The sequence below is a fragment of the Hermetia illucens genome, chromosome 5, assembly GCF_905115235.1.
Source record: "Hermetia illucens chromosome 5, iHerIll2.2.curated.20191125, whole genome shotgun sequence".
Taxonomy (NCBI): domain Eukaryota; kingdom Metazoa; phylum Arthropoda; class Insecta; order Diptera; family Stratiomyidae; genus Hermetia; species Hermetia illucens.
This window is the reverse complement of record NC_051853.1, coordinates 67,255,537-67,282,297: the sequence shown is the minus strand read 5'-3', so window position 1 is coordinate 67,282,297 and position 26,761 is coordinate 67,255,537. Positions and strand designations below refer to the sequence as shown.

The 26,761-nt window shown below is 39.1% G+C and overlaps 1 protein-coding gene across 1 annotated transcript; it reads left to right on the top strand.

Annotated features, from left to right (window-relative positions):
• The first annotated feature begins 8,061 nt into the window (after positions 1-8,061).
• Positions 8,062-23,415, top strand: LOC119657398. Its single transcript, XM_038064288.1, has 12 exons — positions 8,062-8,326; positions 8,499-8,566; positions 17,623-17,708; positions 17,768-17,950; positions 18,010-18,124; positions 18,189-18,240; positions 21,901-22,039; positions 22,099-22,238; positions 22,293-22,444; positions 22,522-22,691; positions 23,097-23,208; positions 23,268-23,415. The coding sequence occupies exons 1-12, from the start codon at positions 8,236-8,238 to the stop codon at positions 23,310-23,312; spliced, it is 1,353 nt and encodes a 450-aa protein (XP_037920216.1). The 5' UTR covers positions 8,062-8,235; the 3' UTR covers positions 23,313-23,415.
• The last annotated feature ends 3,346 nt before the right edge of the window (positions 23,416-26,761 follow it).

Sequence of the window (26,761 nt, the reverse complement as noted above, 5' to 3'; positions counted from 1 at the left end):
ACTCAAGTAGGAAAGCTTTCAGTGATAAGAAATGCAAATTTATTATCAGCTGCACCGAGCGAGTTCGGTAGATAAGCACGCGGTTTGGACTCAGATACGTTTACGGTTTTAATCGAACGGAGTGAGTAGGAGCTTGCATTAGAGGTTGCTACATATTTTAGAGGATGCATTTTAATCGCTATTTAGTGAAAAAATGCTGGAAATCGGGCAAGGTCGTTAGGTTGCTAGGCGGTTATTTGGAATGTTTTTGTCCATTGTCTATCCATTGCGTTGCATGCTAGTAATGCAGCGTTCGGGTATTATGATCAATTGCAAGGGAAAGTCGATATGTAACTAGAGTTTCAGTTTTAAGAAACTTGCCCAATGCACAGTGACTTTCACGTCTGATATTCATTTTCAAGTGCGGACGTGATTATTTGAGATACTTCTATGGATTTTTATATCCGTGATCATTTTTTTTTTCCTTAAAATTATTTTACGTATAATCTACATATTTATATTTGATATCTAAGGCCTCAAGTCTTAGATAAAGAGCATACATATTTATATCATCCAAGTTTTTTATTATTATATTTCATTTTTGATCTCTCAACCTATACCGGGAAACCTTCACCTTAACCTTAACGGACAGTTGATCTGGCGCAGTAATTATACTCGGCCGTCGTCACCGTTGGTACCCTCGTTGCTATAACTGCCAACGTCACTAAGGGTGAGGAATTTTCAAATGACTCAACATGCGTTCGTGCTGAAAATACTTTTAGAGGTAAACTTTGTAGGAATCACTCTAGTCGCTGATAACCCAATGGAAACAGGTTTGCCGCTTCAACATTGCGTTATGGATAATTTCAATTGCCAAATTTCTATACTTGCCGATTCTCTGGCTGAATATTGATTGTAGATTATATGATGCCGGGATTGCGATGTATAATAAATAAGAAATACGTCACTTCTAATTTTATCAATCACTGCGATAATGGTTCGATTGTTTGTTAGCTCGTTATCCGTTAAGATACTGCTGTCCTAGTAGATTAGAGGTGATATTTCTTTTTACTATTTTTGTTGCATATTTATAATACGGTATTTGGTGCTCTGCATTGGCCTGGGTATTCTGGACTAGGTTTAGATGTATTTATTCCACTGGCTTACATTGACCATCGCAACCGAAAGTTTTATGTTTAAGTCGATTAGTTTTAATGTTTTTATGTGAAAAACCTTTTTTCCCCTGGTGCAGTTTTTTGCGAATAGTAAATAGGGTACGATTTCACTCAAAAAGATTTCCAAGGGGAATACCAGATCTAATTTTGCAATTATTTCATTTCATTTCATTTCATTAGAAAGAAAGCTAAATTATCTTTCAAATTATATACTACTCCTTCAGATGCGATAAAAATTGGCTTAGCTGTAAAGAACCAAAGTTCAAATTTTATGCAGATTTCGGTATTTTTTGGGAGCTCGCTCTGCTTCGAAATTTATCTTTATCTTAGACAGTTTCATAAATGCAGCCTTTACATTTTTATTAAGGTTTTGTTTGCAAAACAAAGTACACTTACGGAGTACACTTATGCGATATGCAGCTCCAATCTTTCTCTTATTTGCTATATTTTCCAGTGCATCTGCCCATACTGGGGCTGCATACAGTAGGATCGAACTGACCACCCTCGAAATAAGGAGTCGACAGCTCGGCCTTGGGCCACCTATATTTGGTAACATTCTCGCAACCAGCGCTCCGATATTATATGCTTTGGCTGCTGCACCCTCCACATGCAATCTGAAATTTAACCTCTGGTCAATCATTACACCTAAGTACTTAAGTGCAGGCTTGGAATGAATTGTTTGCCTTCCAACTTTGATCTTCATGGAAGTGCACTTTCTCCCTTTGATAATAAGTACTACTTCCAATATCGTCTGCGAAACTAATGGAGGCCACACCAGTAGGAAGGTCTAACGTCAGTACCCCGTTATACATAATAATCCACAAGAGTGGCCCTAGAACAGACCCTTGTGGATTGGTATGGTATGTTTGGTATGATTTCCTTCCTTCATCTGATTCGCAGCACAGAATCCTATCGATCAGGAAGTCGGCAACGAAACGCACCAGGTACTTCGCCACGCCTAAGTTGATTAGGGACTCAAGTATATTGCTCTATCTAGCGGCATTGAAGGCATTCTTCACATCAAGTGTAATTATTACACAACATTTGCCCTCGTCAAGTGCGGTCTTAGCTGTGGTAGCTACTAGGACAAGTGCATCCGCTGTAGACCTCCCCTTTCGAAAACCGAACTGGTTTTCGGAGAGACTGCCATCCTTTTCGGCAATTCGAATTAATCTGTTATAGATTACTCGTTCGAGTAGTCGGCCTGAACGACGAAGCTTCACCCAAAGGTTTGTTTGGCTTGGGGACTAGAATTAATTTCTGCTTCTTCCATTGTGTAGGAAATGCTCCTTCTTCAAGGCATGTGGTGAACGCCTCGGCAAACATATTTGGAGCTAACGAATAGCTGTCTGTCTGTCTGTCTTTCTGTCTGTCTGTCTGTCTGTGTGTCACATGCACTTTTCTCAGAAACGGCTATACCGATTAGTTAATAATAGTATATTACCATATTTTTGGGAAAATTGAGTAAAACCTCCCTTAAGCTTATCCAAGAGTTGGTAGTAGTATAAAATATAATATGAAGCTTATTATCCCTAAGTTTGATCAAAATCATACTATTAGTAACAAAGTTACAGTAGCTCAAAGTTATTTTTACCGTGTAAATTTACCACCCGAAGTACCACATCTGACATGCTAAATGCATGTACATAACGGGCTACCATACGTACAAATAGGATAGTTCTACACTCAAATATACTCACAGAAGAAGCAAACAAAACCTTTCATGCTTGCAGCGTCCAGCTTCCGGTTTTCCGAATTGTTGGTAATTAATTTGGAATGGCACATCGCTTCATTTGCCGCGTCTGTCTATTGTCGGTCCCGGTATTTTAGAAGAAACTGCGAATTAAACTTCTTCGTCTGTTTTCGCTTTCGTCTCCACATGGGAGGAACCGCCATCATGCCTTCCTTCTAGAAGCCTCTGCATGGATCTTCAATTTCCGCCATATACACTTATGAACAACATCCCCATATACTTCCCATGCTTCTAATTCAAGTTAAGACAAAGAACCACTGAATGTATTGTCCTGGTACAGCACTCTGATTTGAGATCCATTGAAAATTCAACCTTGATAGGTGAAATTTTGAATTTTGGCTTCAGATACAACATCGCTGGTCCATCAGTTTTTAACTTTTTAGGAAAAAGGCCGGTCTTAATGTGCAAAGAAGGGAAGAATAATTTTGTCTCCCGTAACGAGAGGAGCGCTCATGATGTTGGACGCAGCAGGCGTGTGTTTGCCCCGTAGCGATGATGGTGTTGCACATAATTGCAAATATCCCAAAAGCATGGGAACCTGTTGTGTCCCCCCTTTGTGAGAGGTGCAGTCCTTTATTCGCCTTTTCCAGAGACAATTTAAAAAGGGAATGCATTTATTAATATATAATATTTTCCTCTTTTCTTCCATTTTACCACCCCTTAGCCTTTCCCATATATACTCCTTCCAATTTTCCCGTTCCCGGCATGCACTTACATAAATCACATAAATCACAATTCTAAAATTAATGATTTCATTTTATTTTTCAAAGTCTACCCACATGTTACCTTTCCCTAAAAATTATAAAATTTATTAACATCTTAACAAATTGTCAATTTTTACTTAATAGCAATGTTAAAATGTTGCCAAACTGGTCAAAAGAGAACGACCTTGCACTTGAACTTGAACAGGTCATATATTATGGAATACAAGCCTAAAGTTTGTTTCTGCATTTTACATAAGGAATTAGCGGGACCGGCACCGACTGATCGATGGACAGCGGAACAGCTAGATCAGGAGTTGGTTGTGTGGACGTTTTCGCTTTGCACGGGGAGACTAGTGGTGAGTGCTTCAGCGACGTAAATTATTGTGGAAAAATGCACTTCTTAACGAGGCTTTAGAAATTATATAAAGAAATGCAGGCTTATGATTTAACGCTACGAAAACAAACATAAAGTGGAATTCCAATATGAAGAAGGTGACAAATTAGATGGAAAAATCATAATTGAAACGCCCCCAAAAGCGAGAATTCGCGAGTTAGATAAAAACAATTTTATAGTCACCTCTGATTTGACGTAGGACAATTATATTTTTTAATTCGTAAACGTATTTATTTACGCCTAGAGGATGCTCTCTTTTTCTTTGTAAATAATGACATAAACGACATTAGGATCGTATACCAGGAACACCAGATGTGGCGAGAACTTCAGGGTTCGTCCAGAAAGTGTGGAAAGGATAGTGCAGTGCAGTCAACGGCAATCAAATTCCTCTCAAATCGGAACTTTAGTGGACGATCAACACCCCGTAAAATCGAAAACTACTGAAGAATTCGGTGAAGTTATTCGCAGCTGGCCATCAGTGATTTCCACAACACCTCTAGCCTGCGTCGGTCGGTAGGACTCCAGCTGCCGACCGCCACTTTGTTTCGTTCCAGGACGTCCTAATAGCATTCTAACGTCTACGGTCTTGCTCGGCTTTGCTGGCTGAACGACTAACGATAGATTGCTTCGAACACATGAGTCAATGCTCAGAGTTTCGGTTTTGCTTTGTTTATTATTTTTGCTGATTAATATGACTGCTATCGATGAATCTCAGAACACGTTCAGTTTCTATTGGCATGGAATTTGCTATGAACCACATTGTGATCGGTGATTTGATTGCCAAAGTGGGACCTGACAACACTTTGGTTGGACATGTTATGGGAAAATACGGTCTTGATGACCGTAAGAGTAATGGTGGAATGTTCGTTGATTTCTACAACTTCCACCGCATCACCATTGGCACATTGGCACATTTTTCGAGCGTAGAGCTCGCCATAAGGTCAATTTGGTTTCAACTGACTGACGCCCTATGAACAATCAGATCGACCACTTCGCGATCGGCAGTTGATTTAGGAGTTATCTCCTGGATATCCGTAACAAGAGAAGCGTTGACATCGGCCTTGGAAGGGATCACTATCCGATGGTTCCATATGGTTACTCGCATTTTGCGTCTCCCACTCCTCGCAGGATTGGGGAACTACGAGCCCCTAAGTTCAAGATCGACCGCTTGAATGATCCGACTGTCGCTTGACATTCGAAGAACTATCTTGCTGATCGAACGGCAGTTATACTGAGTAACCCGCCTGAGGGGCGAAACTGCTCAAGTATACCCAATGAAGAGAAGACTGATCACAATTTCTAGAGAAAAACAAGAAAATAACAGACACCATAATGAAATCACCTGAGCATATCGATGAGCGTTACGATGTCATCATAGATGCTATTTTCTCCGGCGCTTCATAGGATGGCAGCCACGTCCTGAAGGGGCGCCATAAGATCTGCCCGATTGTGAAATCGTGGAAGCGGATCTATGAACGGAAAGGGTTAAAGGATCTATTGGCCTCGAACTTTGATACCGAGCGAAATCCCGAGAAGTTCAAGGTTGTGTACGCCATGGCAAGAGAGAATTTATTATTGCGCTGGTCAGAGAAGCGGAAGATGCGGCATAATACAATAATTTCAGATATGTATATCACATCATGAAGAAGCAACGGTCAATTTCTGATCCGCGATGATAAGCAACTGAAGAGGTGGAATGAATAGTTCTTAACTATTGTAGATGAAATGGCTAGCCCTCGCAACATACGGGTACGGACTGTTCTTCCGAACGGAAAAGTTATCATTTTGGCCCTTAATGCATTCAAACGGAGAAAAGCTTCATCTCGCAGACTTATTTATCGTTACACTTGCAGTTATTGCAGATCTGCTACTTCTTTCATTTAGAAATCTAGGGAATCCGAGATCTTTCCCAAGGGAATGACCGCGCCGCCCCAAAAACAATAGCTAAAGTGATCCTAGAACGATCCTAGAACGCATTTCGAGACCTTGGTGGACAGAGAGCAGGCTGGTTTTCGCTCCGGATCCTCCGGTATAGAACAAAGTAACACCCTGCAGATCAGGGTTTCGATCTTCGCTGCACATGCTCTTCATTGATTTCGAGAAAGTTTTCGATAGCGTGAAGAGCTGGTGTATCTGGAGTGTTCTATGCAGGAAAGGCATTTCGGAGAAACTAAAAGCTATTATTAGCGCGACAAATGATAAGCAAAATGTCACGTGTTGTACCGAGGTAAAATCTCGGAGGATTTTGAAGTCAAAAGCGGAGTCTGCCACGCATGCATTCTGCCACCAATATTTTTTTTTGTTAACGAAGATTTTCTTAATGTTGTCTTTTACGGAGGACGTGGAGGAATTCAGTGGACGTTGAAACCTTTCCTCAAACACCTCGACTATGCTGATGATATGTGTTTGCTCTTTCAATGGGTCATAGATCTTGACCAAAGGCTCTGGATTAGGAAAGAGAGGCAAGTAGAGCACACTAACACAACCAGGGTTCTCAGTTTGACAGATCATCGCACTTCCCCTATCTACATTAATGGGCAGAGCATCGAAGACTTCGATGAATTCGAAGCGTGGTGTTTGCTGGCGGTGATACCGTACTAAACATTGCCCGTCGCACAGTTATCCGAACACCAAGATGAAGTTGAGACTGTTCTCTGCGAGTGTTCTCTCTGTGTTGGTATAACCAGGAACAACCTGGTTTGCGCACAGGCCTGGCACTCGGCCGCACTGTGATCTGAAGGCAGAAATGTTGGTGGATAGTCACACATAAAGGAGGAGTGACAATTCCATTGCTGGCTATGTTATGCAGTGGAATCCACTCTCTCCGATGGTCACGAGTGGGTCGCCCCAAAGGTACTTGGCGCAGACAAGTAGAAGAGGAGTGCAAGCGTCTCGAGAAGTGGTGGGAGAAGCCGAAGCGCATTTCAGGTAACTGTGACCAATGATCCGTAGGTGTAGTTGATGTGCTATACCCCACCAAGGAGTAAATGGCAACCATATAAATTAAATTAACATTTATCCAAATCAAATTTGCAGGATAAAATTATTGAGTAATCCAAATGCATGAAAAGCGACTAGATTTCCAAGTTTCATACATAATCTTTTCTTTTAGATTACCTAATGATTTGATCCCGTAAATTTAATTTGAGAAATTGTTAATGTATCTTAAATGTCGTTAATTTTAGGTGGAAATGCCATGTATGGGACGGTTAGGTATTGAACAGGCTAATGCAAATCTAGGTGGATGCACCCCAACTACTCTGATGATGTCTTGCAACAAGCTCTTATAGGAAGTGGTCTACATATATATCCTGCTTCCTTATTACAAGACGGATACGTGTCATCTCATAATGCTCCTATTCTGAACATATTTGTAGCTAATGGAGAATAGCGAAATTTCTGCAGATTTTACCTGCTTTTCGACAGAATAAACTTTGCAGTATATTTATTTGCTTTTGACAGGTTCGATATATTTGCCGGCACTAAGTTTCTGCCACTATCCATTAAGGAGAGCCTGATTCCAGCTAGTAGCATTAGCCAGTGCTACTTGTATATATAATCAAGCTTCCGGTCCGGGCATAGAAAAAATCCTAAGGCATCCGAGAATTCATTTTACTGTAAACCATAATGACTGGGTATTCTCAGTAGATCCACCGAATCCAAATATAGAGGTCAGTGAATCAAGATGGTCATTCTAGGCATCCCCTTTCACCAAACAATAACACCCATGGTGTTTCAATCACTATTTCGAAGCAAATACTAGATGTTCGTTGGCGTAAGTGTTTTATTATATATGAGACAGTTTGCTCACACCGAGATTCCAGAGAGACTCTGTGGCTACGCAGTTCAGTGTCAACATATGATAACAAATTACGAAAGTTCTATTAAGGAAACAAAAGAACTCAACTCTATGCGCAGGTCAAACTGTTTATTTATCAACAATAATATTTAACAATGTGGAAAACAATAAATACCCTCTCCCATTCATCTGAACACCATCCCCATTCATGATACTTGGGCTCATTTTTATTTCGATTTATACAATTGGACTTGACTTGTATTCGTTGTTATGCTTCTTCAGAGTTCAAAATGGCAGATAAGAATCATTTGATTTTACTATTCTGATCGTACAGATTCTAATTTCAATTTTCGAACTCAGTGCGGACATTGAATTTAGGAAGTACACTTGTCTGGATACTCAGTCAGAAGGAACTCTTAATAGTAACTATTATGGCTGCCAGTAATTACTGCAGTTTGTTATTGTGTGCCCTTTTATTGTGTCTTATGAATGTTGTCAATGCTGACTTTAGTGGCGTGCAAGGTATAAATATAAATTTATCTGTTAATAAGACTTATTCTCAATGTTTTCCATCATTTGTTTGAGTGCGTACACTATTGTGAATAATAAATAATAATAATAACACATACCAGATAATACCCCCGCTTAGAATGGAGAAATATAACGCTACATATATGGAAATTGTGTTTTATAGAGCCCATACCGGACCTAGAGAAAGCTTTGGATATGGCGGCGATTCTACTAAGTGGCAATATTGAGGACGTGAGTACAGTGATATTAGTTTTGTGAGCTGCAGAAATTGTAGTCACGTTACATAGAACTGGATATAAAACTTTGTTGTGAAGCAATGCAATGGAAACTGCTTATGTCTGAAACGAAAGGAACACAATAGTAATTTATTTGCACTCTAATTAGAATAGTGCTCATATCTTTAAGTTAGATTTAACCACTGGTACTTCCCTGCAACAGTAATAAAAGCAAAAATGTCTTAAGCCCAAGACAAATTTCGTAAACTGATTAGTAAAACGTTAAGCAATGAGAATGAAAAAATTACATCAGTTGAGAGAGACACAATTCTAAGATCACGTGCCCTAGCACGTACTCAATATTTCTCGTGTTGAAATCCCATTAAAAGTGGAAAAATTCTGGTATTAAGAGCTCGCAGTGTCGTAATTGACAAATTAAGTTTCGATGATTTGTAGAACAATAACCTTTTTCCCATTTACCATAGCGGCCGGGGTGAGCAGCCAGTCTTGTGGACCTTGTCCCACGGAAGGCATTTCGTGGAGTGACTCAAATTTAGTTGTTTATGGAAATGACAAACATTTATAGAAAAAGAGGTCAAATTCAGCAAAAATTCGATTATCACTTCTTTACAGAAACCATTTTTCAATGTTTCTAAGCCGACTCCGAAAAATGTGACGACCTCCCATTCCAACAAAGTTATTTGAAAGTTTAGCAGAGTTGAGCAAAATTGCAATCATGATTACGATTGTAATTATGATTATGATTATAATCGGGTAGTGTTCATGATTACGCAATTCCAATCGTAATCAGGGGCTATGATTACGATTGTAATCATGTAATCGCGCAATCGTAATCACTGTAATCATAATCATACAAAGACATCAAATCATTATGTCGCAATGTCGTTTGTCGTCTACGAATCAGCTTACTTATTGACTAGTTAGCCTTTTGTTTGTATCCTTTTCATTCCTTTTTAGAATACAGGGCATTTACAGTCTACTCGTTTTTATTGTTTTTTTCTCATATTTCTATTTATAATGAGACTGTCCTCCAGTTTCACTATCATCACGCTGAGTGCCAGGCAGCCAGTGAACCTTTGATTATTCGCAATGAGCAGAGGAACTAACAACTGATTTGGTTGTTAGTTGAAACTTTATTTTTGTGCAGATTGACAACAGGAAAACAAATATCGGTACTCATTTCAGACATCAGACAGACAAATGTCTGTTTCGGGCAAATATTTGTACCGAACAAATTTTTGTTTCAGACGAAAATCTGCACTTTTGTTAAAAAATGTCTCAGATATCAAAAGAAAAATGGCTGTGTCAGAGGTCAAACAGGCGAATGTCTGTCTTAGCGAAATTTTGGTTTTAGGCAAAGTCTGTGTCTGTACCTGATGAATATTTGTGTCTGCTTCTAACATGATATAGACAAATGTCTGTATCCGCTTCGGACAATAGACAGACAGATATATGTGTTTGAGCCTGACAAATGTTTCCATCTGGATGTTTATTTATTTAAGAATTGGGAGTTGCAGCTCACAATACACATATGTATGTACATATTGCTACGTAGTTGCTTTACGCCCCCTTGGGTACCGAGACTTCTGTCTTCGGACTGGTTTACGTAAAAACCTGACCCTTTAATTGAAACTCCGAGACTTCTGTAAACGGAATCCGCACACGTAATCCCCAACACCCGTTCGAATTACACACACTATTGCCGCAGAACATTCCAGAAAAGCATGCGGGTACTTTGCTAGAAAACTACTTTACACCTTTTACATGATTTCGTTATTAACATTAGAGTCATCTGTTGTCATTCATCATCATAATCAACATCATCATCAACGGCGCAACAACCGGTATCCGGTCTAGGCCTGCCTTAATAAGGAACTCCAGACATCCCGGTTTTGCGCCGAGGTCCACCAATTCGATATCCCTAAAAGCTGTCTGGCGTCCTCACCTACGCCATCGCTCCATCTTAGGCAGGGTCTGCCTTGCCTTCTTTTTCTACCATAGATAGTGCCCTTATAGACTTTCCGGGGGGGATTATCCTCCTCCATACGGATTAAGTGACCCGCCCACCGTAACCTATTCAGCCGGATTTTATCCACAACCGGATGGTCATGGTATCGCTCATAGATTTCGTCATTGTGTGGGCTACGGAATCGTCCATCCTCATTTAGGGGGCCAAAAATTCTTCGGAGGATTCTTCAATCGCATGCGGCCAAGAGTTCGCAATTTTTCTTGTTTCCGAGGAATACATGAGGACTGGCAAGATCATAGTCTTGTACAGTAAGAGCTTTGACCCTATGGTGAGACGTTTCGAGCGGAACAGATTTTGTAAGCCGAAATAGGCTCTTTTGGCTGACAACAACCGTGCGCAGATTTCATCATTGTAGCTGTTTTCGGTTGTGATTTTCGACCCTAGATAGGAGAAATTGTCAACGGTCTCAAAGTTGTATTCTCCTATCCTTATTCTTCCTGTTTGACCAGTGCAGTTTGATGTTGTTGGTTGGTTCGTCTTCGGTGCTGATGATGCCACCATATACTTTGTCTTGCTTTCATTGATGTGCAGCCCAAGTAGTTGGGTGGACTTAAAGAGGATCGTACCTCTTGCATTTGCATCAGCATCACGAATCACTTTCTCAAGGGCCAGGTTAAAGAGGACGCATGATCATTATCATTCATCCTAACTAAATATTCGCCATACTGTTGTACAGCTCTGATGTCCCGGCTAATTGTCAATACTACAATTTAAATTGACGTCACACATATTTTTCCCAAAGTGATTTTCGTCACAATACATTTTTGCGCATCTCAATTCACAATTTCGGTTCATCATCATCATTCATTAAATTTTTAATCGTAATCTCGTAATGATGTTTTTAATTTTGCCAATCTCTGGAATTAAGGCGGTTAGTGGGTGGTAATAACATCTGGATAATTTTAGATTTCAGGATGTTAACCTATTATGACGAGCATCATCTTTGGAAGCGTTCCAATCGGCGAATCTTCGTAAAAGTTGGTGTAGTTGATATTAAATCTTCTCAATTGAATTTTATAGATATAGGATAGATATAGAAAGTCCAGTCATTAAAGCTTTCAACCTTCGGATTCTTTCAGTCAAGACCAATTGACATGAAATTTGTGGTATCTTTTTTATTTTTTTAAATATATTAAAAAAAAAATGTTTTTTTTTTATTTAAAAATAGAAAAAAATTTTGGGGTGTTTCTGAAACTACGCACTCTATATCCACCAAATTTTTAAAATCTAATGCCAGGGGTTAAATACAAGGAACTCGGCTTATTTTCAATTTATATGGGAAAACCACGTTTTATTTTTATTGATTTTTATAAAAAAAAATCGGCTAATTACATTGGTTTGATTGTAGCTCCATTATTTTTTATCCGACTGACTTCTATCATATCTCATTTAAAACATAAAAGAGCCTTAGATAAATTTGCACTGAAAGTTACCAGTTTTGTGTTATCTGACCTTGAAAGTATTAATTTTTTTAGATATTACGAATTTAGGTTTGACAAGCTATAACTCAGTTCATATTGCAAAAGTAGAAAGGAAGCATATTAAATAACAAACAGAATAAATATGAATAAATATGAACATACGGAGTGGCATATCTGAAATTTCTTACCACCTGGGGGATCAGATTTTCACAATTAATCACTTCAGCATGAGAATGCTAAAATGTTTCGTCAGGTCGTGCTCTGATAATAAATTGGACAAAGCAGACCCAGTTCAAAGGGGTAAAAAGACAAAAACCAATCACCCCCGTCCAACTTTAACCAAAATGTGAGTAGTAAACACAAAGTGCTTTTCATCTAGGACATGATTTTGAGTGCGATTCATTAAGTCTCACCAAATTCCCCGGGAAAATGGGGAAGAGAGGCTCGACGCAAGAAAACTTCAGCAACACGTTAAATCTGCTAGGACCTTCTCTTCCGCTTCTATCAGGAAAAGCGAAAGAAAGTGATGCTGGTGATGGGAGCAAATCGGATAAAATTCCAGATTGAAACAGATTCATGTAATCTAGGCACCGTGAAACTGGAAAGGCTCCCAGCTGGGGACAACGGAAAGTACTGCGAAAGAAGGCGAAGCTTTTTGAGCATGAGGACATGGGCGTTGCTATACCACCAAGTGTGGCAGTATCCAGGGAAATCCGGCGCAAGAAAGCGGAAGTTTCGGCCGAAGGTGCGGCAAGCTAGTAGCCCTGGTAGGATCCACACTGGATGCAGCAGACTTTTAAGTTAGCGTCGGTTTTCACATCGCGCTACACTTATGTCTAGAAGTATAAATGTTGGTCAAATTAATCTACAGCATGCAAAAGCGTCATTTTATCTACTAGCAGCAGGGTTGGCAAAGTTGAAGCACCGCCCCTATATATATGTATTTCCGGTACAAAAGACAAATTTTTGGTATTGGATCTGTAAAAGGGGCTAGGATGAAGCTGTTTGATTTTAAAATTTGAGAGCGCCCCTACATTCGTGGGGCCAAGAAGAAGTGAAGTAATTGACCTCACAATCTGCACTTCAAAGTTTTTAGAATTGATTTGAGACTGTCGAATGCTTGATAAAGTTTCACTTTTAGATCGCCGTTACTTAGAATTTAGTCTAACTATTGCAGGCGAACGGTCTGTAATACAAAGACGAAATCCTAAAAAAACGGATTGGACAAAATTCAGTGAAATTATTAGCTTCCTAGGCGACTATGGACTCCTTTGGCAATAGAAAATCAACTGGACATTTAGTGCTTAGAAGGGGCTTGTCCCATTATCCGAAGCCAAAGCGTTAAAGTGGAGGCCTGCTGAAATCGAAAACTACAAACACTCTAGAAATCAAGCAAACAACTCTGAATCGTGCTTGTAAAATCGATTATACGCTCTCCACCCTCATTGCACGCTCCAAACCACTTTACCCGATGGCACCTATTACCGTTTGCCTTTTCACCCACGTGACCATAAAGGTCGCCGGCAATGATGATATAGTCGTCAGCGGGCACGTTGCAGGTCTTTTTATCGAGAAGTTGCCAGAAGGCATCTTTCTCGGCATCAGGTCTGTCGTGCGTACGCGGTAAAGAAGTACATAGTGCGATCAGCTTATATAATGGTGAGCTTCATCAGCCGATCATCAAATCGTTCGACTTCTTTAATGGCATCACGAAAGCCCTCTGAGATGGTAATAGCAATACCATATCGAGTGTGTGGGCTACCAAGATAGAGAAGTTTATAGCCACTTTTACCGCGTTTGCGTTCTATGTTGCAGATTTTGGCACCAGACTAACGGGTTTTTGCAGAGCACAGATATCAATGTGCCTTTTCCGAAGAACTCTTGCGAGTTATTCTGTCTTTTCAGTTAGGGTGCCAACATTTAGCGTGCGACACGTATTTGTTTTGTTCGGACTAATTTACTTACGTCCTGACGCCGTCCACGCATCAAGAATCCTTGCCCATTTATCGACAAGACCGGGGCCCGTCCTGCCACATCGACTGAGGTGGTCGCCTTAGCTTTTTTCCTAGGCTTGTTACTCGATACGATCATCTTATTTGTAACAACATTGGATGCATTTTCTTGGTCGGCCTGTCACGGCATCAGTCACCAAGAGAGATCAGGTAGGATTTAGTATAGTGGAATAATTCCAACTATACTTTATTTATCTCGTTCCCTGATCTCAGTATTTTATTTTTGTTTCAGTTTTACTGAGGATAGTACAGAGTACGTTGCCTCAAACCCTCCTCCTTTACCTGGGCTTGGGACCAACATATTATGTTAATAGCATGGCGGAGTTATGCCAATTGGATAATCTGTCAATACATGCCCAGCCCATTGATTGACAGCAGGTGTCTCAGTCATAGACTTTTACTACCAAATAAAGCCACAAGGGAATTATTTATGAAAAGGAGTAAACTGAATAGTCTTTGTCTCCCAGATATGAAGGGTGCAACCGTTCAACTCTTTGAAGAAGTGAAACATTTGAGAGCTATTATAGACAAGAAGCTTGTTCGGAATAAAAGCGTTCATGAATTGTGCTGGCAGACCTTGGTTTCCATATGGGGACTTAGGGCCCATGTAGTAATGTGGATATATGTTGCTATGATTAGGCCGATGTTCGCTTATCCATCCGCGGTGTGTTGGGTTAAGATGAGACAAAGAAGTGTACGCTGAACACCACATTCAGCGCAGCTCTAAATGTATTATTCAATTTCCAGCCCTTGCATATTCATATTCAAAATGCTGCTTTGAGAGAAGCTCATAGACTAATTCACTTAGATCGATGGGAAGACAACGAATGTGTGGGGAACTGATCATTGGAAGATCTAAATTCAGCTTTCGAAATGCCTTCTGATTCTCAGGTCCCCATGCATCTGTTTGGTAGGAGATAGAAGTTATAATACCTGGCGGGATATACTGAAGTTTTCTACACCGGTGGCTCAAAAACAGAGCAGGCTTCTGCATCCGGAATCTAACTCTCAAGTAAAAATGAGAAGTGGGCTTTTTCATTCTGACAATATGCAACGGTTTTTTTAGACGGAAGTATATGCGTTTTAAAAGCCAGCAGCTTGTGTGATTGACGAGTGGTTGAAGGGCAGGCCCATCGCAACCGGCTGCGACTGTCAAGCTACATTGACGGCGTTGAGAATTTTTTGATCACTTCAAAAATCATTCAGGAATGTAGCAACCGATGGAATTCTCTTTCTAAATTCAATACGGTGAAATTATTCTGGGCATCTGACCACTATGGTGTAAAAAGAAGTGAAAGTGAAAGTGAGTGTCAATAGCACTGGCTTATACTGCTATCAAAACCCCAAGCAAGCTTCCTATAATGGCAGGTATCAGAGCTTTAATGTTGCTAGACACACCAAACATACTGAAAAGTTCATCTTGTGTCGAAAAGCAAGCGACTTGTAGAAGTATTATAAGAATTCCGATGGCCATAATTCACTGGGCATAGGATCAACATATTCAAAATCATACGTGTCCATCTTACATTGAGGAAGCAGTATCCACGGAACATTTTCTATGTGAATGTCCCGCCTATCAGACATCAAAGTTCAATAGTTTCAATCAGTAATTCCAAAATTAAGTACACCGCACTTTCAGTAATTCGATATTTCGAATTTCCTGCTCATTCGTGTAAATTTGCCGATCCATAGAGTTATTTTCTTTTATTTTGCACTCCTGATAATAGATAATCCCGACATTTCGTACCAGTCCCTTCAAAACACGAATTATCGGGATTATACCGTATTAATTTTGGAACCACTTCTTTAAAAAATCACGGTGATGCCTCTATATGACGTCTACGCCACAAACTAAACGCCACAACTATATATACTCAATCAATATTAATAATTATAATAGTATGTATTGTATATTATCAGCAAAGTTACAGTGAGTTAAAATTGTCTTTTTCGTCTTTTTTCTGTAAATTTGCTGTATAATAAGGCACCGTATGTACATAGAATGACAGTATCATATTAAAGTGAATAGTCTTACATACCAAGCACATATACACTACGAACTTAATACAAATGGAAGCATCGAGTACCTAAATATGCTTATATAGAAAACCCCTAACATTTTCATCGCGCTCACCTGCTCTGCAGCTTCATAACTCCCTTCATTGATCCGCTAGGCAAAAATGCACTGGCTAACGTATAAACATGAGTACGTACATATACGATCCTGCAATACTGTATATGGCAAAAAGAGATTAAAAATCATTTTGGTTTTATGAAAATATGTTTAGATGAACAATGGGTAAATACATTTGAGGGTCGGTATCGTTTTTGTGTAATATGAAAACGTAAATGGAACGCCTGGATTCCTCCCCCGCGCGATTCGCTCTGGAATATCTCTGGAATATCTGGATACTGGGGCCATTTTGTTTTTAACAATATTGGTTGGTATGGAGAATTTGTTTAATAAACAATTTAAGCCATAAGAAGCGAATTGTTTTTTTGAACCTTCGCCCTTTTGAAAAAGATAAGAATTCTAAAATTATAATCGTGTGTACTTCACTTGTTGCACTATGTAGTTCATGAAAATCACAATTTTTATGTCTCTAGAGAGTGATCCAAGGGAGTTCTTCTTCTCGCCACCGAAGACTTTCAAAAAATCTTGTTTCGTTTGCATGATCTTGCAGCCGCTATTTTATAAAATAATGTTATGTAATAATCAATTTGTTTCCTATTCTTGAAGAGTTGCCTAATCGATTGCTATGTTATTTGTTGACTATCATTTAAAAATGTGTTCACGGAAAAATTTGAAAAAAAAAACTTATAATCCCTTAAGGGGGATCCCATAGATGCAAAAAGTTATGCAATATTTTTTTACCGAATATAGTGACGTGAGGTATCAAATGAAAGGTCTAGATCAGTACTTTTTGAAGCAGATATTTTGAATTTGGTTGCAAAAGGGTGAATAGCCGTGGTTCGAAAGAGGTCAATTGTTTCAAGGACTCGTTCTCAGAAACAACCCAACCGAAAAATCTGAAAGAAAGTATGGTGGTCTAAGCCTCAAAATACCCAATTTTACGATATCTGCCTAAATAAAGTTGATAATATTATTATTCTCTATATTTTTGATAGATTGACTTTAAACGCCCCTTATGGTTACCCTAGAATTGTCAAGTTTTGGAGTAATAAAGGTTATAATATTGAGCAATACTACCAAGTTAATCTAAGACTTTGAATGTCAATATCACACTAAAGTGAATAGCCGGGAATACTAAGTTCATAAATATTATGAGCTACGTTCAAATGAGACAAATGGTGACTGAAATATCCTTACACAAAATCTTTTCTACTTAAAGCGTCCAACTTCCGGTTTCCCAACTTGTTTTACTTTTGTGTAGCCCTGAAATTTTAATTTTAAGAACTCAGTAAAGAAACATTTAAAGCATTTAAGTCGATAGCTTTTGTAGTTTTCTTTTAATAATAGTTTTTGGTCTATTATTATTATCATCCCGTAAATAGCTCGATTATATATTAAAGATCTTATATAGAAATAATAATCTCGATAAAAAAACTTTGGTAAAACATTTTCTAGGAAATCGTCAAGTCGCAAAGCAAGAAAATGGGTCCACTACCAATAACTTTCGAAAATGTTTACGCCGAACTTGACCGAGGTGAAATGTAAATGAGTCAAAAAGTGAGTTAGTTTTGGAATAATTCAAATATTTCTCTTCACTTAGAATTCTTTTGAAACCAACATTAAAACGTCTTCCTGATCCTATTTTACATCAGCTCAAAGTGAAGCTTGAAGCCAATCATATCGTGGTTGATGCCGAATGGAAAAATGTTACAGTTCACGCATCATACGAGTCGTACTACGAACGAGGAATGAACCTTCCAATACGAATCGATGGTGAATTAAGGTGAGGTGGGTAAAAGCCACCTTTTATTGTTTATAATATCTCTTTAACTTTTTTTGCAGTTTCCGATGGAAAAAAGTAAGAGCTTATGGCCATGTTGGAATTTTCGTGGTTAACGATACCGTCCAAGCTGTCAATAATGATATTGTTTATGACTTTGACTCGTTAGTAATGGATGTGAGTTCTTTCATTATAAATTCTCTGCGTTTGTGACCATAAAATATTTTCAATTATTTCGCAGGTCGTTGATCATAATTCAGAACATGTTACGGAGGATGCTGTTATCGATGCCTGTAAGCAATATAGATACACATAAAATGCTCTCTCTCTTGAAATGTGTTACACGTGATCGAGTTGGTGTTTTCCTACCTTTCATTTTCCTACTGATCTCATCCTACAAGGATTTTCGGTTTTGATCGATATTTTCTTTCGATTTCAACATATGCTTCAGGAGGCGCATTAAGTGGGTCATAATTTTAAGTTCCAATTCGGTCCCTTGGGTGGCAAACATCGGGCCTCACATTTCATCTTAAATATTTGTGATCTCAGTCTCAGAAACACCATTAAATCGCAGCTTATACCGCAGTACACCGTTATATGTAGACTGAAGTCAGACTCAATGAGATAGTTTCACTCTTTGCAAACTTTTACCTATGGACAGAGAAATTTGCGATTGCATACTTTTGACCATAAGTGCCTTGTTCCTATTTATCCAAGGACTCGTTTGAGATCAACCTTACTTTCAGGCCCACTACTTCATCTGGTGCTATTTGGTAAGTGTTATATGTTTGCAGTGGGCTTATGTAGATTCTGCTATCTTTCTCCTGATGGTTTTTTTTCTAGTGTAGCTACCTACATGAAGGAGCAGACAATAGAACCGAAATAAACTGATGACAGGTATGTCTTGGCTGGCTTACATTTGTAGGCTTTTCGGGATCATTGTTCTTCGATTATTTTTAGTACTATTTCTGCGTTATGCTATACGGATTGTAGACCAATATTTTTCAAACAAGACTACATCTCGCTGGCATAAATCTTCATCTTTTCGATAAGGCAGAAATTAACTGTCAAATTATTGTTATCCATGAGACTAAAGGTGATCACGCCATTAAGAAGTTTAATCCTCAATACTTCATTAGAAACACTTACCTATAAGAGTGACCATTGAACGGACCTATTGTCTCTTGTGACAGCGAAGATGTTGAAAGGATTAATGGTATAATAGCCAATCTGAAATGAAGGCATTTGCTCTCGATATGATGTTTCAGCCTTTCCCTATAGAAGTCATGGCACCTTCGATGGAAGATCATGCCACTTTCGTTGCAAATAATTCGTAAGCTTTGATTGCCCCTAATATTCCAAACGATTGGAAGCGAGAGGCGGCCGGAAGCTTACAAAACCCTTTCCAAATATATTGACGCTACTACCAAAAGGAAAGACTAAAAGCGTTTCTCACTCACCTCTCCGTAATTGGTTTAAACTTTACTTCAGCCTTTACGCTGCTCAGAAGCGAGGTTACCACGTCGTGATCGGTAGCGCCATTTTGCTCGGTCAAAGGTCTGATCTAGATGCAGTCACGAGGCTTTCAAATCGCCATCCGACATTTCAAGACGCCGTTGCTTCAGCTGACTTTTTGGTGATTTCTTATGGTCATCGATATTGAGACGAATCTGGCAAGTTAATTGTCGTTAGCGTGAATTACGTGACCATACCACCGAAGACGCCTTTCTTGCAATTCTTCCACGATCGGTGCAACCCCATATCGAAATCCAATATCCTCGTGGTCATGGTGTGTTACGCCACTGGTGCAACATGACATGTTTTTCTCCATTACTTCGAGAACTTGAACCACTTACATTCCGGACCTTATGCCAAGCTAACTGCTGTGTGAAATGAAAGTGGTGCCAAATTCGGGATAGAGTTGATACAGTCTTTTTCGTTGGAGAGTTTTCCGAAAATCACACAGGCTATCCTGCGGATTTGATATATCTGAGCTCATTGGTCGCCACCGAACAGTTAAATATCTGAGAACGTCTTTGGCCATGTCAAACTTCTACCATCGTTTCTTACCTAAGACGGCTTTCCAGACGGTCGAAACTTCCAAGTAACAACCGCTGGAAGCAACACTTCTGGCAATTTCCTTAGTAAGATGAACCACTAACATCAGACACCAAAAAACGAATCAAATCCAGCGGTAGTTGAAACTCTTTTCAAAGCAGCTGAATCCCGCTAATAGGAATTACAACTTTAACGATCGTGAGTTATTAGCCATGTGACTTGCAATTAAATACTTTCGGTATTCCTTCGAAGGTAGGTCGTTCACAGTGTTCATGGATACCTTTGCTTTGAAAAGGAAGCCCGACAAAGCGCTCCCTCACCAATTTTGCTACCTGAGCCTTATCGACCAGTTCACTTCTGACATTCAACATGTGTGTTGAAAAGCTAATGGAGTTGGTGACGTTTCGTCACGTATTGCAGAGGTCAAGATTCATGCCACCATTAATTCTCCGGCAATCGCCGAAGCGCAACACATTCAGATAGTTTGCTATCTTTGGCTGACCATCCAGTATACACTGCATGACTCCAAACAAGGAAGCAAGGCCATATATTATAGCCAATTGTTTCTGTCGAGAGTACATTGCAATTTTTCGTACGCCGGCAGCTATAATCACCGACCAGGGAATGCAATTTGAGCTCTGCTTTTTCTCTGAGCTAAATAAGCTCTTTGACTTTAAACACCACCGGTAAAGTGCATACCACCACACTCCAGGCGGATGTTTGCAGATGGCACAGTACCCTGGAAGTCGCTATAATGGTCCAAGAGGACACGAGAAAGAGGCTTACACCATTTTAACCTCAACGTCTCAGGCATGATCAAGAGGGTCTCCCTGTTTCGGCTAAAGACTTTCTTCCCAGAAGAAAGCCCAGCCAGGAAGAGGGGCATGCGGCGCATCCATTTTGATTTACGGCGAAGAAACTAAGGGAGCCATGCGTCTGCTTCCTCGTTGAAACCGCCTTTAGTTTCAGCGGGTGGAGTGTTGTAGCGGAACAAGCAACTTACGTGACGAACGCACGCAGTTGTGAACGAGTCGGGGGATGGGGGAATTTTAGCTTGAAGAAAAATGAAGAATGTTCGTCTAAATGAGATTTCTTTTAAACAGCCCTTTTATGCTGCCAGGTAACTTCCATTTCTGCTTCCTGTATTTCGAGATATTTAGAGAGTTTCTTTTACAACTGTCACCACCCTAGATATTCCAGCATATCTCATTATTGAAAAACTTCTTCTGAATGAATTCAGCTCTCAATCTTGACTATAATTTCCTTATCCACTCGAAGAGACACCCCATATACGCTAAAGTTCTAAGTTTTGTGATTGCAGATTCAGTTACCGCGTTTCTCCGGCTGAACCAGTGATATGGTCTCCACTGTTGAGTTGAGTTCAGCTGTTAAGAATCCCCTAGTGGTTAAACGGCACAGGTGATGAATGGAGGAGTATAGCTTTAGATACATTTTTCAAAATTGTGTGTAATCTACGCAATACATAAGGTAGCTTGGCTGTTTATCTATATCTATCTACAAAAAAATGTATACGATTGCAACTTGGACTTCATGCATTCGAAAATATGCTTGTCTAAAATGCGATAAATAATAAACCACATAATGCATTGTCTCATTCCTCCTCATTCACTGCTAATTCTTTCTCTTGGCTTTTTTTTGTATACAACCACTCTTTCTCTCTCTCTCTGGTACTAATTTAATATTATGTTGTTATTGTACCTTCCTTAAAAATCCTCTACACAATTCTACACAAACCCTTTAAGCTTATCATCCCCAATCCATTATGGATTATAGTTTTTTCCCATTCTTCCCTTCATTTCCAATTTTGAGTTATTATATGACCAGGGACTTGTCAATGTTTTAAGAAAGTTTTATTGATTGAAGAACTCTCGCAGGTACGAACATTGCTTCCAAGTTATATTGGGACTTAAGATGGGAATTAAGAATGTCCATTGAAGCCAAGATAAATGAATTCCTCGCAGATTTCAAGCTTTCAGAGCTATTCAGGACACCGGAAGATGTTTCCTTCTATCGGTACAATAATATATCTGCATAATTTTTATTTCGTATTCACATTTATCATAAAATTGTAGTGCGGCTACAGAGAGTTTCACGAAGCAAGCGAACAGCGTCGTTGATGGATTTTTAAAATCCTTTCAAAAAGCGATAAGAGAGAAACACATAAAAAAAGTTCCACTGAAGAACATGGCGAAATACGTTGACGCTAAACTTGGTAATATATTCAGTTCCACACTTCCAATATCCGCTTTAAACCTCACCTTTACAGGAATTGTCAGTTTACAAGGAAATTTCACAGCATTGGACGGGTTTGCTGGAGACTTATCCAGCATAGAAAGAGTGGGGGATTTTTCTATTTGGACACCCGATGAAGATGGACCAATACAATTAACAGGTTACATTCAATTTCGTGATTTTTCGGTAAGTTGAAATTCAAATCCAATCTACACACACAAAGTTTATATATTGAGGAAGAGCTTTCTGTTTTTATCTTTTAGGCTAGTTACAATCACTACGAAGCGACAGCCGGTCATATCCAAATATTGGGCAAACTTCGAGCGTCGACTATATATAACTTAGTAGCATTAAAGATGCTTCTAGTGCCAGATTCGAAGAGTCCATTTGGATATAACCTTACAGTTGATAATTTGAAAGATGTTCGGCTTGGGTAAGCAGTTCTAACCTGATATCTTATTATCATTAAAACTATTCAAATAAGGTTCGAAACCTTATCACCGAAACCAGATAAAGTATGGGGGATAACTTTCTCTCTATAGAGGGTAATAACTGTAGTCCCTTTTCTGACACTATCTGACGGAGTGTGGTATATAATTCAACGAGTGCGGAAGTTTTTGAGGTTTTTTTCGTCAAGTTCGGTATCTGCCTGACTTCGAAATTGAGTCGGTATCACAACATATCTGTATTTTTTTCTATATGGTTATGGTTAACAATAATTCATGAGTCATATTAATGAGCCAGTGTTTCGCTCCGTTAGTGATTCCAAATGAAATTAATTATTAATTTAATGTTATCTATGTCACAAACTTGTTCCAACAAAATTCTCACATTTTAGGTACATATCAGTACACATTACTGGAATGGGTCCTCTTGACAACTTCGTTTCCTTGATTGCGTCCATAGTGCTGAATCACTTCAAGGCGGATCTCATTGGAGAAATAAATAAGGTAAGTTGGCTTTGTACAATTTATTAAAAGAAAATCGTTATTTCCATTTTTTTTTGCAGAACTTAAATTATATCATGGATAAGATTACAAAAGGATCTTCGTAAATTACCAAAGAAAGTCAATATTGTTATTAACTTTTTGTGCAATTACTTATTTGTTAAAAACATACTTAGATTAGTTTACTATGAATAATAAAAATATACCAAATATAATGGTTTTTATATTTGAAGTCCTCAAAAAGTCTACGTATATATGAAAGAACACCTATTTTCGATTTACTTCAAGCGGAAAGTATACATATGTACATGTAAAGTGCGCATATTGAATACCACTTGTTCAATGTACAAATATATCTATCTTAATTAGGCACTACCCCATTCACATGTGTTTGCCTTGAGTAATTGATATTGATATATAAATGATTGAAAACGAAAACGAAATGTTTCTCTCAGACCCCCCATCCATATAAGCTCACTTTGTTGTGATATTGACATATTGATATGTTATGATGACCTCATACACCTTTTGGAACACATGAAATTCACATAAAATGTAAAAGTTTCACATTCTATAACTTTGTTAATAATAGAGAGTTACCCCTTATACCACTGCCAAGTTTTGTACTTCTAGCATGAACTTAAGGGGGGTTTCCGGCTAAATTTGTAAAATATACTATTACTACCTTAATTTGTCCAGATATTGGAACGGGTCTATCTTCAGGCCTAGATTTCGTTTAGATATATGACTGTGATTTTTTTTCAGATTTTTCGGTTGGATAGGTTCTGAGAATGAGACCTGTTATACTTTTTGGGGATCATATTTTGAGCCCTCACTCCACTTCGTTTTAGCCGAGATCAAATATGGGGCCAGTTATTACAAATTGAGCGCTTTCATTTGATACCACACAAGAACACAATCTGTGAAACAAAATTTGCACCTCCGCCCCTTAAACTTAACACAATATGGCGCCACTTGTTTTATGTAAAGGAATCCAAAGCCCATATGTTCTCATTGACAATCGGTCCAGCCGTTTCCGAATAAATCGGGTGTGACTAACAGACATCATAACAACTGCTAGCTAGGTGCCCTACCTACATTCCATTGAGACAAATGACATATCGTACAGCGTGTAGCCTAGTACCAGTTGCCGTGCCTCACTTGCGTTGTGACGGGGGATCAATTGCGGACGGAGTTGGTGATTGTATTTTGCTAGAATAAAGTCTAGTTATTTTTTCCTAAACAGTGCATACAAGTAATAATTACTCGGACAAGTACCATGGCCGTTGTTGTGCTCAGTTACTAATTTTATAAATTGTTAATTTATAAAATTTTAAATATAATTAGAAAATGAATCAAGAGAGCCAACACAAAGAGGAAATGTCTCTAGATGAGATCACTATAAAAGCAGAGATCTGCCAGGCCTTAAATACCCAACTTGTACTAGATTCAATGTGTCCAATGTGATTAAGCTACGTAACGCATATGGTAGTACTCAGACGGCTACAACAGCCTTGCCATTCGAAGCAGCGAAAAACGCTTTTACTGTTGGTACGTCGCTTTTACTGTCGACTAGGTGAGTAAATATCGCCAAAGAGGTGTTTCAAATGCCTGGAACTGGGACAAATTTCGAGAAACTATACAAACAAATACGATAGATCTAAGTTATGTGAAAACAAGTTGAGAAACCGGGAGCTGAACGCTTTAGGTATAAAAGGTTTTGTGTATTTCTTTTACAAAGCCATTTGAGTGTGCATTTGTCCCATTAGAACGTAGCACGTAATAAAAAACTTGGCAGGATCATACCTTGTACCGTACTGCTGCATTCGCGATTCGAGAATGAACTTAAGGGGGGTTTGCAGTCAATTACTAAAAATTGTAGTTATATACCATTATCAACTTTATTTGAATAGATATCGGTATCGACAGTATTTCGGAGCCTAGGCACTACATGGTGTCAGCCTCCTGATTTTTTTCCAGATTTTTCGGTTGGGTAGTTTCTGAGAATGGGTCCGTTAAAGACATGATACTTTCGACCCGCCAGACTCCCCATCTTTCCAGCTAATGTCAAAACTACGCCCCGCTTCGGAAAGTACTAACCAAGGCCTTTCATTTGATAACCCACATGACTATATTTGGTGAAAAAAAAATGTACACCCTCCTTTCACATGTAATAGGCAATTTCCCGAACGTTCGAGCCTGAGCTTCAACCCGGTAATCGCTCGGTTTTAGGCTCATAAAACCTAATGAAACACGAATTTCGCTCTGGAATTTTCGCATCGTATTCAGGGATAGCTAAGTCAATGATCTACCCAATAAAAAAAATATAGATTCCGAAAACCTCCTAACGTGGTTTCCCCCTTAATTTATCCGATCTGACATCAAGTGGATGTGGAATCTTATAATTCTAAAATAAAAGCAAACCCGTTTCGACTGCTTGTCAGAATGCCTACAATACTTCTACAGGTCTTTAAGATTTTCGACGGGACAAATTGTACTGCGTGTTTATTTGGTTCCGACAGGAAAAGTTTGGTGTATCTGGCACCATTAAGGCTCTGCCACCAGCCAATGTTGGAAGGTTGTTTAAAATTGTTGGTAGTATGTATTATAGTATTAGCCGAAGTTGTTAGCACTTCAATTGCTGGTTCCGTCCGGGAATATGGAAATAGAACCCTCTTTTGCTAAGGCATTCGAAATCTTTTTTTTTAATACAGGTACCCAACGGATTGAATGCAGAAATAAAATTTAATTGGTTTCAACATTATGCCATAATTTGAGACTCCGATACGCCTGCCCTTGGCAGGTTTTGCGATTCGCATAGCAGTGAGTCAGATGAACATACTCTAGAAAGCGGCGGTAGCACGCTTCTTTTTTTCTCTCTATGGCAACATAGCAAGGATCCACTTAATTAGAGTTTCATCGATACCATGTCTCTGGCAGCATCTAGTCAAAGGTTCGTTCAATGTTCACGAATACCCCCATCGCTAATTCGCCTTTCAAAGTTACATCCACTTCCACTTCTCTCACCAGATTCTCCAGGTGATGTACTTCCAAGAAAGTCTGTGCAGACTTAACTCTGGAGTTCGTGAAAGTTCCATCCGGTTTTCTAAAAGAGTCGCGAGTCGAGAGTGGCCAACTTATCCCTTTTAAGAATTCCGTATAATTATGATGATCTAAAGGAGTCTTGATTCGGACGTTTTGCGAGCCTCTTATATTCACGATGTTAATTCCTAAAGTTTAACTAGTCTTTTTAAGGTTTTGTTTGTAAAACAAAACCTTATTAAAATCGGTTCAATGTCCGTCTGTCTGTCCGTCTGTCTGTCTGTCTTTTTTTTTTTTTTGTTGAGGAGGTGGAAATCTTCAAAAAGACACTGGTTTGGACACACCAGCGTGTGGGATTTTTACCCACCAAAACCACCCCCGACTCCTGCCCCGCGGAACCACCATAAGGTATTACATCACGGGGCGGAGTCAGCTCACTCTAGCTTTGCCGCCTTTCTTCTATACGCGGCGCACGTGACCGCGTTTTTCTCCTCTCCTCTGCTTTTCGCAGTTT

Excerpts from the sequence above, each read along its gene's own strand:
- LOC119657398 (XM_038064288.1), top strand. The coding sequence starts at position 8,236 with ATGGCTGCCAGTAATTACTGCAGTTTGTTATTGTGTGCCCTTTTATTG. Across the intron at positions 8,327-8,498 it reads TGACTTTAGTGGCGTGCAAG|AGCCCATACCGGACCTAGAG; the intron begins GTATAAATATAA and ends TGTGTTTTATAG. Across the intron at positions 22,692-23,096 it reads TTGAAAGATGTTCGGCTTGG|GTACATATCAGTACACATTA; the intron begins GTAAGCAGTTCT and ends CTCACATTTTAG.